Source organism: Oppia nitens, unplaced genomic scaffold, assembly GCF_028296485.1.
Source record: "Oppia nitens isolate AA-2021 unplaced genomic scaffold, nextdenovo-longstitch-racon4-pilon3 scaffold26_pilon_pilon_pilon, whole genome shotgun sequence".
Taxonomy (NCBI): Eukaryota; Metazoa; Arthropoda; class Arachnida; order Sarcoptiformes; family Oppiidae; genus Oppia; species Oppia nitens.
The window spans coordinates 558,129-577,500 of record NW_026533206.1 but is presented as its reverse complement, the minus strand read 5'-3'; the positions used below and the strand labels follow the sequence as shown (position 1 = coordinate 577,500).

At 24.2% G+C, this 19,372-nt stretch overlaps 1 protein-coding gene across 1 annotated transcript in view; it reads left to right on the top strand.

Moving 5' to 3' along the window:
• The window catches only part of LOC128954325 (probable glycoprotein hormone G-protein coupled receptor), a 21,148-nt gene extending 4,600 nt beyond the window's left edge, over positions 1 to 16,548 (top strand). The window contains exons 6-14 of the mRNA XM_054299902.1: positions 3,363 to 3,593; positions 4,266 to 4,953; positions 6,828 to 7,003; positions 9,952 to 10,019; positions 10,140 to 10,220; positions 11,965 to 12,302; positions 13,262 to 13,646; positions 13,731 to 14,200; positions 15,829 to 16,548. Coding sequence (XP_054155877.1) covers positions 3,363 to 3,593; positions 4,266 to 4,953; positions 6,828 to 7,003; positions 9,952 to 10,019; positions 10,140 to 10,220; positions 11,965 to 12,302; positions 13,262 to 13,646; positions 13,731 to 14,200; positions 15,829 to 16,548 — 3,157 coding nt within the window. The remainder of the gene's footprint in view (positions 1 to 3,362; positions 3,594 to 4,265; positions 4,954 to 6,827; positions 7,004 to 9,951; positions 10,020 to 10,139; positions 10,221 to 11,964; positions 12,303 to 13,261; positions 13,647 to 13,730; positions 14,201 to 15,828) is intronic.
• Positions 16,549 to 19,372: the final 2,824 nt, after the last annotated feature.

Below are 19,372 nucleotides of genomic sequence, written 5' to 3'. Positions count from 1 at the left end.
AAAGTAGTAAAAGTGAATAACACATACAGTTTATTGGTATTAAACACAATAACAAAATAAAAATAAACTATTGATTTGTTTGTGAAAATTTGTTTGAAGTGTTTAGCAAATATTTAACATACTTTTAACACTTTTATAATTGCACAGACAATCAAACGCATAAACACACACATAGACACATACATACACAGACACATACACACACACACACACATACATACACACATAGACACATAGACACATAGACACATAGACACATACATACACACACACATACATACATACATACATACACACACACACACACACACACATACATACACACATAGACACATAGACACACAGACATACACATAAACACACATATATACACACACATATATATATACATATATACATAGACACATTTATACACAAGTTTAGGAGTCGTTCACTAAAAAAATCTTTTTTTTTAATGTTAAAACTCACTTAAAATGTCTAATTTTTAAATAAATTTTAAACCCCACCCTACCCCCTCTATATACAATTTGGACGACCTTTAGGTGAATAAGGGTATTATTATTATTATTGATACAGTATTAACTTATAGACTGTATATATGTGGTATCAACATATAATAATACAGTAATACTGAAATGATAATAAAAATAATAACATTCAAAAGTTTGTATGGCTTTATTAAATTGTGTGTTATATATAATACTGTATATAAATTTATATTAATAGAAATATCAATGTATTTTCTAGTAGTAGATAATTGTGTGTTTAATACAACAAAATCCTATATATATATATATATATTGCAATAAAAATATAATACTTTAGAGTCTATTTGAGACAATATATATATATATATATATATATATAATACAACAAATAGACAGATATTATTGTAAATCATTGTAACAAATAAATAGGATTTTGATTTTGTTTCTGTTATTTTTTTTCTTATAGTATTTAATTTTATGATCAAAACTACAGAAACCAAAAACAAATAAAAAAAATCTCTTCAAAATAATAATAATAATAATAATAGATGTCTTCAAAAAATACTGTATATATATAACACTATAAAGATTTGTGTCTAAATGAGCGACAAATAAGTTTTATAGATTTTATTTTAAGTATTATTTGTTAGTATTATTTCGTTTTATTTGTTAGGATATCAATAGTATATATATATATATATTTATAGTCCAATTGTGTCTCAATTCTCATGAAATTGTTGGGTAAAATTGATGAAACAGAGAGAGAGAGAGAGAGAGAGAGAGAGAGAGAGAGAGAGAGAGAGATCAAAACCTATGTTTTCAAACACATATACAAATAAATTGTAAGATTTTTTATGTGTATGTATGTGTGTGTATGTATGTGTGTGTATGTATGTGTGTGTATGTATGTGTGTGTATGTGTGTGTATGTATGTGTGTGTATATGTGTATTAATATATATGTGTGTGTGTATGTATGTATGTATGTGTGTATGTATGCATGAGTGTGTGTTTGTGTATGTATGTATGTATGTGTGTGTGTGTGTGTGTGTGTGTGTGTGTGTGTGTGTGTGTGTGTGTGTGTGTGTGTGTGTGTGTGTGTGTGTGTGTGTGTACATACAAATAGTAGGACTTGTTTTATTTTTATTTGTTGTTTAAAAAACAGCACATTTTTGTTAAATGCAACTTTTGCTACTATTTTTTTATATAATGTTATTTTGACAAATTTTAGGTTTGTTTGTTTGCTTGCTTTTTATTATTAGTATTTATTTTTTTGTTAACTATTTTATTTTTTTTTTAAATATTTTACTTTACAATATTGATTTTGTTTTAGACATATAATTAACTAATTATAATTTATCTTGAATATATTAGATTAGAAAATATATTTTAATATTAAATATACAGGTATCTAATATATGTATATAATAATTTACATATTCAAATATTTTATGTAAAATTTTATATATATAATATAATTTAATATATAATTTTTTCTGTTTGTTTTTTTTATACTTTTATATTTAAAAATTGTATGTTTTATTAAGTTTTTATATTTTTTTGTTGTAGCTTTTAGCTGACAACTCAATCTATAGTATATTTTCTAAATTTAGTAATAATAAAAATTTTTATTTGTTTGTTATTTTATTGTTTATTATATGATATAAATAATTTTTTTATATATATGAGATTAGAGTATTAATAACAAATATAATATGCATTATATAAATAATATAATATAATATTTATTTTTTTGAAACATTACTAAATATTATATATATTATTTTTTTTGGATATAGTTTATAAATTTTAAATGTTTAATAAAAATTATTTTTATTTTTTTTAGTTTGTGTGTGTGTGTGTGTAAATTATAAATATAATTACAATATTATATTTATACGTTTTTTGACAACATTATCAACAATAATATATTTATATAAAAAATAAATTGTAACCAATTTTTATTTGTTTTTTTCCTTATATTTGTTTGGCTGAAATAAATAAATAATTTTTGTTGAGAAAACTTTTTTTTTATTGTTGAAGTTTAATCAGTCATTCAATTGTTTTTGTTTTCTATATCAAACTCCCGGTGCTTGAAATAAAATATGTATGACATGTCTTTATATGATCACAGTATATATATATATATATATATATATATATATAAAGTATATATTATAATAATGTTATATAAATAAAACTATTTTAACCCACTATTCAGTATTCACAACAACAACAATAACAACAAACAAACACATTGTTATATACATACAAATTGTTGTTATATATATATATCAAGAATATTCTGGGTTTAATTGAAAATAACAATAAGTTATTATTATTATTATTATATACACTATTACTTCCCCCCATACATACTGGTACTAATTGCTGTCTACATACAGTAGTATGTAATGTAGTACATACCTGTGCGCTACTAATATCCATTAATACAGGTAGTAGTAGTAGTAGTAGTARTAGTAGTAGAAGTAGTAGTAGTAGTAGTAGTAGTAGTAGTAGTAGTAGTAGTAGTAGTAGTAGTAGTAGAAGTAGTAGTAGTAGTAGTAGTAGTAGTAGTAGTATTAGTAGTACTAGTAGTAGTAGTAGTAGTAGTAGTAGTAGTAGTAGTAGTAGTAGTAGTAGTAGTAGTAGTAGTAGTAGTAGTAGTAGCAGTAATAGTAGTAGTAAGATATCATATTTATTATTAATTAATAATATATAAACTATATATATATATATATTTTCTAATTAATTTACATTGAAATAATATAGTAGTTATTTTCATTGTAAAACAAACAAAAACAAACAAACAAAAATTAATATAAAAATAATTTGTTTTTTTTCACAATCAATAAATAAATTTTTTTTTCTCTCAGTGACCTATCGGAGACATCCATAAGCAAATTGCCAACACTGGCTATGGATACACTGGAAACCCTGAAACTGCAAAACGTATTCACAATGAAAGAGATACCGTCGATAGTTAATTTCAAGCATATTAAAAAAGCCTACCTAACCTATCCGTACCATTGTTGTGCATTCAAATTTCCGGCCACCCATAAGCCCAAAGAGTTTGCCAAACTGGCCAACCTATGGGAGTTTAATAGGTAATCAAATATTAATTAATTAATAGAAAATTTCCAGATAAAGTTTCTCCTAAAGTATATATATATATATAGAAAGAGAGAGAGAGAGAGAGAGAGAGAGAGAGAGAGAGAGAGAGAGAGAGAGAGAGAAATATAAATTAATAATAAAAAAAATTATGTATTTTTTGAGGAATGGGCGCAAAGTGGGTGTGAATATATTTTTTGTGTATTTATATGTGTGTCTAATATATAACAATATATAACAACATATACATATAATATATATATATATATATATATATATGTATATTGTATAGAAAATTAATGCAACAAAAATAATTAAATAAATAATTTTATTTATTTTTTTTTAATTTATATTATTTGCTATCTATTATATTATATGTATATCACTATATATAATATAATAGATAGCAAATAATGTAAATTAAAAAAATAATTTATATCAGTATATATATATATATATATATATACATATATATATATATATATGTTGCATATTAGACACACATATAAATACAATATATATATATATATATTTACCACCACTTTGGGCCCATTCCTCAAAAAATACATTGCTTTTTATTATTAATTTATATTTCTCTCTCTCTCTCTCTCTCTCTCTCTCTCTCTCTCTCTTTTCTTTCTAATCAAATCATTTTCAAACACACACAGTAGGATATGTCCGCCGACTACAGGCACCGGCAGCTCACAAACACCTAACTCAGTGGTTGCCTTATATCGGGCAACAAAACACAAGGCCTGGATGTTTGCCGACAAAATAATCAAATTGTTTGCCACTGAGGACGACCTACTACTGCATGGTGGGGGTGGTATTGGTGGCGGTGATAGTGATGGTGATGATGATGACCATAACAATCATCATCAGCAGCAGCAACCGTATGACACCAGTGGTAGTGGTGGCGGAGGTGACAATACATTTCCCGGCCAATGGGGTCAACTAAAAAGTCACGGCTCATGGAGTCCCGATGGTCGCAATTTAAGCGTTTTCGGTGATATTGTCTACAATGTGACCACTGGTGGCGGTGGTGGCGGCAGTGGCGGCCAACCAACGTTTGACTATCAATCACTACAACAGGACGGACCTACCTATCCATCATCAACCAGTACTACCACAACCACTAGCACTAGTAGTAGTAGTAATACATATGTGATGATCACTACTACTAATGGGCCGACAGTTAGGCCAGGTTTTGGTGAGATATTTAAAGTGGATGACAATAGTAACAACAACAACAACCAAAATAACAGGCCATCATTCAATGGTGAAACAGTAACCATGGATAATATGCCCGGCCATTTTGTACCAGTGCCCGATAATAATAGGACTAATCCGCCAATTGTATGTTTTTTAAAAAATTAAAAAAAAATTATTTATAATTATAATTTAATTAATAATATACTGTAGTAATTAATAATAAAATAATATTATATAGTAATATATATATATATAGATAATAAATATTAAAATAGTTTAGTATAATAATATACAATATATATATTTATAAACAATTATTAGAGTTATTATTAGAGTTAGTAATCAACAAAAAAAATTATTTTTAATTAAATTAATTTTATTATCTATTAATTATAGTTAGAATTGAATTCAAAAATATTTTTACAATTTTTTGTTGAAGTTATTGATTAAATTCAAACCACAAATTAATAACTATTAATAACTTTATTAAATTTAACCCATTTTTTAATCAATACAATGAAGTGTTTTTCCGACCAAAAAAAAAGTTTTTATTTAACAACTAAACAAAAACTAAAATAACAGTTTATATACTGTTTTTTATATACAGTACTGTATTTTTTTTTGTTTTTTTGTTGTTATTTATTATTATAATTGATTTGTAAATTGATTATCAATTAACTACTCTTTTAAAGAGAAAATACAAATCAATTTAATTGAAGATTTTTTTTGTTTCGTATATATTGTTTGGTTTGTCTCTCAAAAAAAATAAATAAATTGAAACTTCAAATCCCAAGTCAATGATTAATTTATTTGTGTCGTTAACACAACTAAAATATAGTCACATAATAATAATAATAATAATAATAATAACATTAACAACAATAATAATAGCAATAATAATAATAATAATAATAACATTAACAACAATAATAATAGCAATAATAATAATAATAAGACTATTAACTAAACTAACAAAACAATATATGAATTGAAAAATTATAAAATTTAAATAAGTTTTCAACATTTTAGAAAAAAAATTGATTGAATTTTTGTTTGTTTGTTAGTTAAATACAATTTTTTTGTACTGATAATTATTATTATTTATATCTAAATTATTTTTTTAGTATAATTTTTTTATTTAATTAATAGATTTAGAAATTTTTATTTTAATTATTATTATAATAACTATTTTTTACCGATAATTTTTTTTTTAATTATTTATCAATTAATTAATTTTATTGATAATATCCTAATACAATATGCTATTAACAATTTTTTACTAATTTATATTTAATTTAATTTATAATAATAAAAAATACAAATAAAATATCATTTATTATTAATTGATATTTTTTTAGTATAACAAAAAAAATAAGTAAATTATTTTCAATGTTTGTGCAAACAAAACTAAATTATAATGTAATTTAATATTATATATATTTATATGTAATTAAATATGTTTTACTTTATTTATTTAATATCATATATATATATTAATATTTCATTGTGTACTGGGGTTTATAAATAATTAAATTTTTAATATAATATAAAAATTATATACTAAATATTTAATTAGCAACCTAATACTTAATGCAATTTATATATATACAGTATCAATATATTGATATATATATATATATATTAATAGCATTATAAATGTTTTTTATAGCCATTTAAATCTCTATTATATTATATAATATCTAAATAATTAATTCACACACATATATATATAATACACAATATTATACTTGACTATAGTCAATACACTAATTAATAATTACAACAACAAAAAAAAACAATTTAATTACAAAATAACAATTGTTTTTTTATAGATAAGGTTTATTTAGTAATTAAATTATTTTGCAAAAAGCAATATTTATAATACAATTTACTTATAATTTTCTCTCTCTCTCTCTCTCTCTCTCTCTCTCTCTCTCTATTTTTTCGCAATATATTTTCCACACACACACACATACCTACCCCATCCCAAACCTCCCATTCCTCAACACACCTATTAGCCAGTACTATGCGGTCCAATATATGTCAACTATCATAAGGTCGAGTGTTTTCCGATGCCCGACGCCTTCAACCCGTGTGAGGACGTTATGGGCAATGCCTTCCTCCGGATATTGGTATGGCTTGTAGTGATTGCAGCCGTTTTGGGCAATACAGCCGTTATGATTGTACTCATGAGGTTAGTAATACAATCTATATGTCCCAACTGTACTGTCCATTGATAGTATAATTAACTAATATATAACTAATATATATATATATATATATCTGCGATAATAATAATAAGCTATAGTTTGGATTTTAATATTACTGTATATTAATATATAATTATTTTTTGTTGCAATTATAAGACAAATTATGACAATAAAAATATTAATAGTGTTTAAAATCAATAATAATAATAATAATTAAGTTAATAAAAATAATGAGATTTTTTTATAGGTATAATAGTTATAATACTAGTAAAAACACAGGTTTTAAATTAATTATTTAATTTATTTATAATAATAATAATAGTAACAACAAATATACATATTTTTATTATTATTGTTATTAAAAAATCACTATTGAATTATTTATAATGTTATTATAATGATTAATAAAAATAAATAAGATTTATAATAGAATATTATATATTAATAAATAGTATATCAATTGTACTAAACAACAAATATTTTTTTTATTTTTATATTTATTATATATATATATATATATATATATATATATATATATATATATATATATATATTTATAAACTCAAGTGCAATACAATAATAATAATAATAATAAACAATTGTGTTTTACTGTATTGTATTGAATAGTATATACAATATTTATATTATTATAAATTTATATACTATTACAAGTATATATTGTAAAAAATAGATATATTATTATTTTTGTTAGAATTTTAAGCTATTTTAAAAAAATATTTTTGTTAGTATTATTTGATTCCTATAAAAACTGATCCAATTTTATATATATATTAAACTTTACAAAAAAAATATATACATTATATATACATTATATATATATTGATATAAATATTATATATTTTTTGTATATTATATAAATATTATAAAATTTTGAGTATTTTATTAAGTTAAGAGATTTTTTTTAATATTATAAAAAAAATGTATAACAAATCTAACATAAATCTACATTTGTTTGTAACATTTGTTTTTTTATTAAATATTATTATTATTATTATTATTGTTGTTTCACTTTATGTATTTTTATAGTATTATTATTTTATATCTTTTAGCTAAAAAATTTTTGTTTTTGTTGTTGTCGTTGACAATTTTTTATTTTATGATATTATTATTATTTAAGCAATTTTTTAGTTGTTTAGTTTTTTTTTGTAATATTTAACATACTGTACTATATATATATATATTGTTTGTCATCATCTAACTATTATATTAAAATGTCAATCATAATTATATAAATACATAATTATATATTAAAACCACGCAAACATTTTACCCATTACTGGGGAAAGGGATGTAAATAGGAAAGAGATGTCTGTGTGTATGTGTATATGTGTGTGTGTGTGTGTGTGTATGTGTGTGTATGTGTGTGTATGTGTGTGTATGTGTGTGTATGTGTGTGTATGTGTGTGTATGTGTGTGTATGTGTGTGTATGTGTGTGTATGTGTGTGTATGTGTGTGTATGTGTGTGTATGTGTGTGTATGTGTGTGTATGTGTGTGTATGTGTGTGTGTGTGTGTGTGTATGTGTGTGTATGTGTGTGTGTATGTGTGTGTATGTGTGTGTATGTGTGTGTATGTGTGTGTATGTGTGTGTATGTGTGTGTATGTGTGTGTATGTGTGTGTATGTGTGTGTATGTGTATGTGTATGTGTGTGTATGTGTGTGTATGTGTATGTGTATGTGTGTGTATGTGTATGTGTGTGTATGTGTGTGTCTATATGTGTGTGTCTATATGTGTGTGTATGTGTATGTGTGTGTATGTGTTTGTATGTGTATGTATGTGTGTGTATGTGTGTGTATATGTGTGTATGTGTATGTATCTTAAACTTCTACTACTACTACTACTAAAATAAAAATAATAACAATCTTAATAAATCATTAGTTAGTGTCTAAGTTGGATATTATGAGTCCATAATTTATTTTTTTTAGTAACATTATATCGATTTTATTTTTGTTTTTTTTGTTGTTGTTTAGTGGGCCCTAATCTTATGACACTTTTTATTTTATTTTCTATACAGTATGTATGCATAAAATGCATTGACATATCCCTGTGTGTGTGTGTGTGCTAAGCTGCCTGTGCTGCTGGACTATTAGCATATGATTATGAATTGTTTGAGCCAATTGCCAATGTATTGAATGAAACAAAAAAAAACAAAATACTAATACTAGTAATAAAATTACTATTTTTTTAATCTTATAATTTATATATAAAAATAATATATATATTTTTTCTGTTATATATTTTGATTATATATATATATATATAGTATACTAATGTTGTCTGACATTAATTTCTAGACACACATAATAATAATAATGTTGTATAAAACAAAAATACATTAACAAAATGTTTATACAAAAAACTATATATATATTGAAATATAAATAAGATTTAGATTTTATGTAAAGATTTTTATTATATTTATTTTGTTTTTTTTGTTTTGTTTTTTGTTGTTAACTCATAAATACATTATTATTATTTTTATTATAACTGTGTATTTATATATATATATATTTGAAAAAATCATACAATTTATATATGTTCGCACATAATATACAAATATTATTTATTATATATTACTTATATTTTATTTTATTATTTTTTAATAATAATATTATATATATATATACTGTATATGAAAATAAAGTTATGAAAAAAGTTTTGTTTATTGTTTATTATGTTTTAGACATTTGGATTATATTAATATATATATATATATATAGAGTATATAACTGTTGCGATAAATAATATTATTATTATTATAATAATAAAATATATCGAAATATATACTTAATATTTTTTTGTTTTGTTTTTGTGCTTAAAGTTTATATAATATTTTGTTAATTTAGTTAATATTATATACATTTTATTTATTTATTTTATTTTTTATAATTTTTTTTATTATTAATTTAGTGGTCGTTTTGGTTTCAATGTAAGCAAATTTTTGATGATTAATCTGGCGATCGCCGACTTAATGATGGGTAAGTTATATCCTATTATATAATAATATTAAAAAATACATTTAAAAAATTATATCTATCTACCTGTCCCACCAACAACAAAAAAATTATATACCCATCCCATCCAAATAACAAAAAAAGGCATCTACCTGTTCATCATAGCTGTAGTAGATTTGCATACTGTGGGCCAGTATTTCAATTATGCCATCGACTGGCAACACGGTATGTATTGTAATAATAATAATAATTTTTTGGTTATTATTATATAATATTATTAATATTAATAAGACAACATTTTTGTCATATATGTTATATATAATAATATACAGTTATTTTTTTAATTAATTAAATTATTATATCTTGCACTTAATAGTTATTATTGTTAGCTTTTATTAGTATGTTTTATGTATGTATGTGTGTGTGTATGTATGTGTGTGTGTGTGTATGTATGTATGTGTGTGTGTGTGTGTGTGTTGAATAATAAAATTAACCAATAGCAATTTTTGCGCAAATATTTGGCACATTAATGTTTGATAATTTAATTTAAATACCATTTATTTATAATATATATATATTGATCCTATAATACTGTCTATGGAATAAAAAAAAACTAATCAAATAATTTTTATTTGTTGTTGTTTTATTAGTTTTTGACTAATTTGTCCCCAAAAAAAATAATACTAAAATAAATAAGTAATTGTATTAAAAAAAAGTCTATATAGGAAAGGTATATACAGTACATACATATACAGAATATTCTGTATATATAAAACATTAGTTTATATCTATTGTTGTTGTTGTTAAGTTTGTATAGCAAAATAATAAAAATAATTGCCTAAAATTGATCCCAAATGTGTCTCTCAAACTTTTATACCATTTTATACTGTATTATATGTATAATAGAGACCTTAACACATATACAGTAATAAAAAAAAATTACAACTAAATACTATTGAGAGAAAAAATTACTATTGAATGGTATATATGTTTAATGTTATATAATTATATATATAAAAGTTTTTTTTAATGTAAATGCTATCCATTATATGGGATGCTATTGCTGTTAATTATTATTATTATTATTATTATAGTATAGATAGTGTGACCCAACAAATATAATTAATTAATTTTATTTTTAAAATAACAAATATTTTTTTCAGCTATTAATTTGTAAGTTTTTAGTGTTGTGTAAAATAATGCCATATTTTATATCATTTAATTTGAATTTGATTCTTTGATGTACACTATATCCAAATAAATTTATATTAAACTATTGATAACCGTATGTTCAATCATCTGAGCACTGGTAGTCAGTCTATTATAATAGCCTATAATAATACAGAATATTCTGGGACCCAATAATCAGTACATATATACAATACAATACAACTCCCGTATATCGATTGTTAATGTAATTTATAATTGTATTTCTAGGTATTGATTGGTTTAAATAAAACAAACAAACATAAAAAAAATCGTTAACAAACATATAGTGTGTCATTAATCATGAGATTTTTGTAATTAAAAAAATAAATAAATTGATTTTCTATTATTTATTATTTATTACTACAATATGTTAGCTATTATTTATTTTATTTTATTTTTGGCGATTATTGTTTTCTAGTTATTTGATTACATGTGTATTGTTTTCAATAGGCATTAACTACAACAACAACAAAGCATAGCATATATAGATATATATATAAAGAGACAGACAGAGAGAGAGAGAGAGAGAGAGAGAGAGAGAGAGAGAGAGAGAGAGAGAGAGAGAGAGAGAGAGAGAGAGAGAGAGAGAGAGAGAGAGAGAGAGAGAGAGTAAGAGAGAGTAAGAGAGAGTAAGAGAGAGTAAGAGAGAGTAAGAGAGAGAGAGAGAGAGAATATAATCGCATTATTAATTAAATTGAATTTCACTTTCAATTAAATACAATATATATATATTTTATTTATTTTTTTTTGTTGTTGAAAGGTATGGGCTGTAAGATAGCCGGATTTATAACTGTATTTGCCAGCGAACTGTCCATATTTACCCTAACGGTTATAACACTGGAACGTTGGTTTGCCATAACGTTTGCCATACAATTGAATAAACGATTGAAACTAGGGTTGGCTGTGAAAGTGATGATTGGTGGCTGGCTGTATGCCATACTGATGGCATCCATGCCCCTCATGGGTATATCCACATATTCAAAGACATCCATATGTTTGCCAATGGAAAACCGTTATCCGGGTGGTGTGGCCTATTTGCTGGCATTGCTTACAATCAATGGACTGGCCTTTGTATTGATATCGGCCTGTTATGCAAAGGTATGTAATAATAAAACAATACATTAATTAATTAATTTAAAAAAAAAGTTTTAACAAACAATTTAATGTTTAAAAAAATCAAATGTTTGCATAGTTAGCTTGAAATCCAAACAACTTAATATATATCATACAATATACTAATATAATAAAAACCATAACGTTTTGTTGTTTTTGTTTTAATCAATTTTATTGGACACACACACACAAACATATATATATAGACACACACACACACACACACATACACACATAGACACACACAAAATCAATGTTATGACACTAGTAGACTGGCCAATGTATATGTATATAATAGTACAGAATATTCCTATAGTTATTTGATACAGTATTTTATTTTCTGAGTAATCAGTAGTTATTATAATTTTTTTGATATAAATTTTCCTATCTTTAAAAATTAGTTTTTATTTTTTTCTCACAATGAATAGTAATTTAAAAAAAAAAATAAATAAATTATATGATAATATTAATAATTAGTATATACATTGAATTGAAATAAAACATTATAATAGTATAATATATCAATAACAAAAATTTTAGACTATTAAACTTACAGTATATGTTGGAAATATATATATATAAAAATATATAGTTGAATTGAAATTTATAATATAAATATAAATAGTTCACTCATACAGTTGACTATTTATTTTTTCTAACTACCAGTTCCCTATAAAACTACCTGTTCCCTGTCTAGTCAGTCAATTAATCTATATATATATATATATATATATATATATTAATATATATATATTTGCAAACAAATATAACATAACATAACCAACAACTGACAAATATTTTATTTGATTTTTTTTGGACATAAATTTTTTATTTAAAAAAAATAATCTAATATTAATTATTATCATTGAATGTTATCATCAATTGGTTTGTCCTTAATCATCATCGATGATGGTGTCGGTGTCGGTGCCGGTGCTACTGTATAGATGTACTGTTCAATTGTCAGCCAACAGACCAGAGCCACCCTAAACGATATGACTATTGCCAAACGTATGGCACTGTTGGTGTTCACCGATTTTGTTTGTTGGGCACCGATAGCTTTTTTCGGCCTGACAGCCATTGCCGGCTATCCGCTGATAGACGTTACCAAATCCAAGTTTCTGTTGGTAACGTTTTACCCGTTGAACTCCTGTGCCAATCCGTTCCTCTATGCCATACTGACCAAACAGTATCGCCGCGATTTTTTCATACTGGTCAGCCGCTACGGTTTCTGTACAAAACGGGCCATGAAATACAAAAATGCTTCATCGCATGGCGGCGGCGGCGGCGCCGGCCAGATTCGGGTACATACTGTCCGCAGTAATAACGCGGGTAAGTAAGCGCTGACCATTGATTACGGTTATTTTATACCACCCCCTCTCCTCCTCCTATCTATCTATCTATTGACTCGGACAGCCCTAACAGCTTCAATATTGAGTCAGATGTCGTGTGATGGTTGCCATCATCATCATCATCATAACCATCAGCACAGTCATCATCACCCGAAACACCATTTCAAGTATGTATGCAGTAAAGGACACAGACATCACTTTTGTTGTCCACAACTGCCTACAACCGGCTGCGGTGGTGTTGTTGTCGATGACCTATCGTCCAGAAGTGTCCAAAGTATTGTCTATCCGGAGCTGTCCGGCGGCGGCTGTGGCGGCGGCGGTAGTAGTGGTTGTCGATCCATAACAAACAATAGCCATTCAAACGACTCGACCCACGAGATTGTCCGGATCAAGAAAAGTAGTAGTAGTGGTGGCGGTAGTGGTGGTAATCATTATAAAAATAATGGCAATTTAACTGATCCAAGCAATGGTAAGAAGAAAAAACAAAAGAAAAAACAGAAACAACAACTACAACAACGAAGAAAGCATTCATTGGTAGGTATCGATTGATGTTCCCCCTCTCTCTCACCCACTATCTCTCTCTCTCTCTCTCTCTCACCCACACTAACTGTCCAATCAATCACTTACCCGCTATCTCTTCCTCTATGGTTATTCTCTCTTTCTCTCTCTTTCTCTCTCTTTCTCTCTCTTTCTCTCTCTTTCTCTCTCTTTCTCTTCTCTCTCTCTTCTCTCTCTTTCTCTCTCTTTCTCTCTCTTTCTCTCTCTTTCTCTCTCTTTCTCTCTCTYTCTCTCTCTCTCTCTCTCTCTCTCTCTCTCTCTCTCTCTTTCTTTCTCTCTTTCTCTCTCTCTCTCTCTCTCTCTCTCTCTCTCTCTCTCTCTGTATTATCATTTCCTTTTCAAAACTTCACTTAACTTTCTTCCCGATCCCTTATATACTGTATAACTACTAGTACTACTGTATTTAGCTATTAAATCATTGCCCAACAAAACAAAATAACAGTAAAGTATTGATTATTGATATTATAATTATAGGATCTTTACTGATGTTATATACAGTATTATATATATATACGGTATAAATATAAACTAATTTTTCTCATCTAATCGCATATACAGTATATATAAATACCATGAATATGCTTTTTATCTAACTTACTCACTCACCCACTCAATTATATTCAGTATATATATATACTATTTTCATATAAAGATTAAATTTTTTTTAAAACATCAAAAAAATTATTAAATTACATTTTTGTTTGCCAACAAATTTTCAAACATTTAATTAAAAAACAACCAAAAAATCTCTATTCAAAAAAAACAATAAAAAACTCATATTATTTCATAGTCATTATTGGATTGCTTTTATAGTGTTTAAAATGTTTTTAAAAAAAAAATTATTTTTGCATTTACTGTTCTACTGTATTTGTTTTATGTTTACTTAAAATAGTAAATTTAGTTTTATATATGTAAAGTTTATATACTTTTATTTTTGAACAGTATATATACTTTTATATATAAATTTACTTTATATATATATATACAAAGTAGATCATACATTGATTTTTTTTATGTGTGTGTGTGTTGGGAGAGATTTTAATTAATTTTTTTTTCAAGACATTTTCTGTGCAGAGAGAGAGAGAGAGAGAGAGAGAGAGAGAGAGAGAGAGAGAGAGAGAGAGTGAGTTTATTATAAGGTGTGTGAAAAAAATCCTATTTAACTGTCTATTTGGCTATCGATTTGCATAAGTATTGCATAAGATTTTTATCTAAAGGAAAGTTAGGTTCAGATCAACCTTTTATATATATATATATGTGTGTGTGTGTGTGTGTGTGTGTCTGTGAGAGAGAGASAGAGAGAGAGAGAGAGAGAGAGAGAGAGAGAGAGAGAGAGAGAGAGAGAGAGAGGGAGAGAGRGAGGGAGAGGAAAGGTATGCAAACAAACTAAACTAAAAAAAAACAAATAAAAACTAAATTTTAAAGAAACTATTTGACAAAATTTGAGATTTTATTTTTTTTTGCTGACACTTACACACTGTTAGTATGCAAACAMATGTCAAACATCGATGTCAGACAACGAAAGTAGTCGATTGACACTTCAAACTGTCTGTCTGTCTGACTGTCTGTTAATTTTTTATTTTTGGTTGTCTCTTTAATTTTAGGAGTTCATGTCCTCGGAGGACAACGATGACGACGAAAGCACCAGCAGTCAGATGAACCGGAGCACCACTAGCTATTCGTCGCCCTATCCGACCCGCAAACACCAGACCAAACTCAATAGGTTGCCATCGGTCGAGCAAAAGGAAATACTGGCCCGTGTTTTACGTGAAAAAGATACGTCAAAAACGACAACAAAAAACACTACCTCATCATCGACGGGCTGTCCTACCAGTACTACTAGCAGCCAACACAACAACAACAACAACAGGAGGTGCAGGTGCTGTGCCCATGAAAATCAACGGCAAACCAACAGYAGTCGCCGATTGCCGGCCATGTGTTCCGTTTGTATATCACGATCGGCCGACAGTTCATCATCGGGTGGTTGCAGTGGTGTCGGTGGTGTCGACAGCAGTAATAAATCGGTTGTCGATTACGATACAAATCTGATGCGTTGGACAACAACTACAACAACGACAACGGCAGCTAAAACACCGATACAGTCGTCGTCAAAGTGTAGCACCTGTACCCTAATAGCAGCCGGCGGTGGTAGTAACTGTGCTTCGGCTGTACCGTTGTGTCCATCGGACAGTTGTGTTTCGGTAACCGGATGTGGAGGTGGAGGTGGAGGTGGAGGAGCTATGCAGACATACAGTTGYTGCGAAAATCCCAGTTATATTATGAGCAGCCATTCAAACAGTAACAATGAGGACACAGAGATTTAATTGAAGAAAAAACAAATTTTAATAAAAAAAATTAATTGAATATCAATTTGATTTGATTTTGATATGAAATTTTTATTTATTTATTATAACTAGTATTATTTTTTATTTAATTATTATTATTATTATATATTTGAAAACTTAAATATATATATATATATATATATACAGTCATCCGTTATATAATATATATATTTATATACAGTTATATGTTATAATAACTGTATATATATATATTTAAAAAATGTTGTTATTAAAAGTATATATATATATTAATATTTAATATGTTATGTATAATTTGTTTTATATACAGTATAAATTTATTAATAGTTATTAACACTACTTATACGTATAAATTATATATTTAAAATTTTTTTATACCTATCTATAGATTTGTATATAATATATACTTTATTAGTGATGATAAAGAATATACAGAATATTATTATTATTATTATTATTTGTTATAATAGTATTGTATTTAAAAAAAACTTAATATTATTTATAGTATTATATAATTGATAAAAAATAATTATATTAACTGTGATATAAACTAATAATATTAGTAATAATAATTTATATAAATTTTTATATTATTATTATTATTATTACTAAATTAATACAAATTCTATAATGTTTAATTTATATAGTAGTTTATTAAAAAAAATAAATAAATAATGTTACTATTATGTAGTTCCTACTAATTACAAAAAAAAATTACCCTGGATCCATTTTTAAAATAATAATAAATAAAAAATTTGAAAAATATGATTAATGATTAATTTATTACAAAATAAACAAACAATATATAATATTATGTAATATTAGATATTATATAATTTTTTGGTAATATTGGGTAATATTGGATAATATTAGATAATATTATATACTATTGAGTAATATTATAATACATTATATAATGGAAAATTTATTATAAAAAAATTATAACTAAATTAAATCAATAAAAAAATTGGAAATAATAGACTAAATATTAATTTATTAAAAATAAAAAATAAAAAATATTGGGTAATATTAAGTAATATTAGGTAATATTAAGTAATATTAGGTAATATTAAGTAATATTAGGTAATATTAAGTAATATTATTTAATATTATGTAATATTATTTTACATTATATAATGGAAAAATTATTTTTTTTTAAACTTTCCATTAATATTAATAAATAATAAATACATTTTATTAAATTTTTTTTAATTAGAAAAAATTATTTTTTTATTTCCACAATTACTTAAATACCTGTTTATTAAAACTACAAAAAAAACAAAATAATTATTTTATTTAATTAAATTAACAATTATTGTATATTATTAATTATCAAATTTTATTATTTTATTTATATAATCAATACAATTAATAAAAAAAACATGTCGTCATCAGATTTTTTTTTGGTGACAATTAATTAATAGTATTACTAAATAATTTTATATCATTAAAAAAATTATGCATTAAAAAACACATTTATAATTATATAATTATATAATAATAATAATAATAATAAAAAAAACTATTTACTTTTTTCTTTAAATAATTAATTAATAATTTTTTTAAAAAATTATTTAGTTATTTACGATCTCTCTCTCTCTCTCTCTCTCTCTAACTATTATATAATATAATAATAAACATATAATAATTTTTTTAATATTTAAATCAATCAATAAACAATTTTAATTTTAATATATAAATATGTGTTTTTAAATTAACAAATATTTCAATTATTATTATTATTAATAATAATATTATATTTTTTTTTGTTAAAATACAATTATTTTTGTTAACTGTCTAATAGTTATTTTTATTTTAAATTGGCACAACAAACATTAATAATAATAATAATAATAATAAAAACATTTTAAAATGATTTAGAGACAAAAAAAATTTAATTAATTAATTAATTATAATAATAAAAAATATATATAATTATTATTTTTATATTTGAGTGGAACGGGAGGTTAGGGTAGGACTGACACAAACAACAATTTTTTTAAAAAAAAAAGTTATGTCATGTTTTTTGTTTTAGAGTAGTATATTATGAGGTGTTTGTGTTTTTTTTTTTAAATATAAAAACAATAACTTTAAAAAACACATACAAATGAGATTCACAATTTAAAAAATTTAATTAATTAATTAATTAATATATTAATAAAACATTTATACTTTTTTTTATTATTATTATTATAGAAACAAACAATTGATTTTCACAATTGTTTATTTAGTATATATATCTATCTATTAATTTATATATATAACTATATAAATATATATTTTATTTTCTATTATTATTATTAATAATTATTATTATTGTTATGATGTTTGCATAGTTTTTATCTCCCAATAATGATGATAATAATATATTTAATAATAATAATAACAATAATAATTATTAATAATTGTTATCTAAATTTTTTGTTTGTTTGTTTGTTTGTTAAGATTTTTTTCAATAGTAATAATAATAATAATGTCAATAATAACTACTCTATGCATAAAATATTTATTATATATATATATTAAATATTTTTTTTTCGTAATAATAAAAAAAATCAATTAAAATTCAATGAGTAGTAAATTATGTGTGTTTTGCTATGTAATCATCAATTGTATTGTACTGTAATTTTTTTTTTAAATATATATATAACTATCAATGAGTGTTACTATGTATGAGTTATTTATGCAAATTATTGCTGTATTTTTTTCTCATATATATATATGGATATTAACGTTAATAATATTAAGAGTAGTTATCAATAGTTATTATCAATAGGTCTAATCCATTGGACTCCCGATCCTTACTTTATATATATATATATCA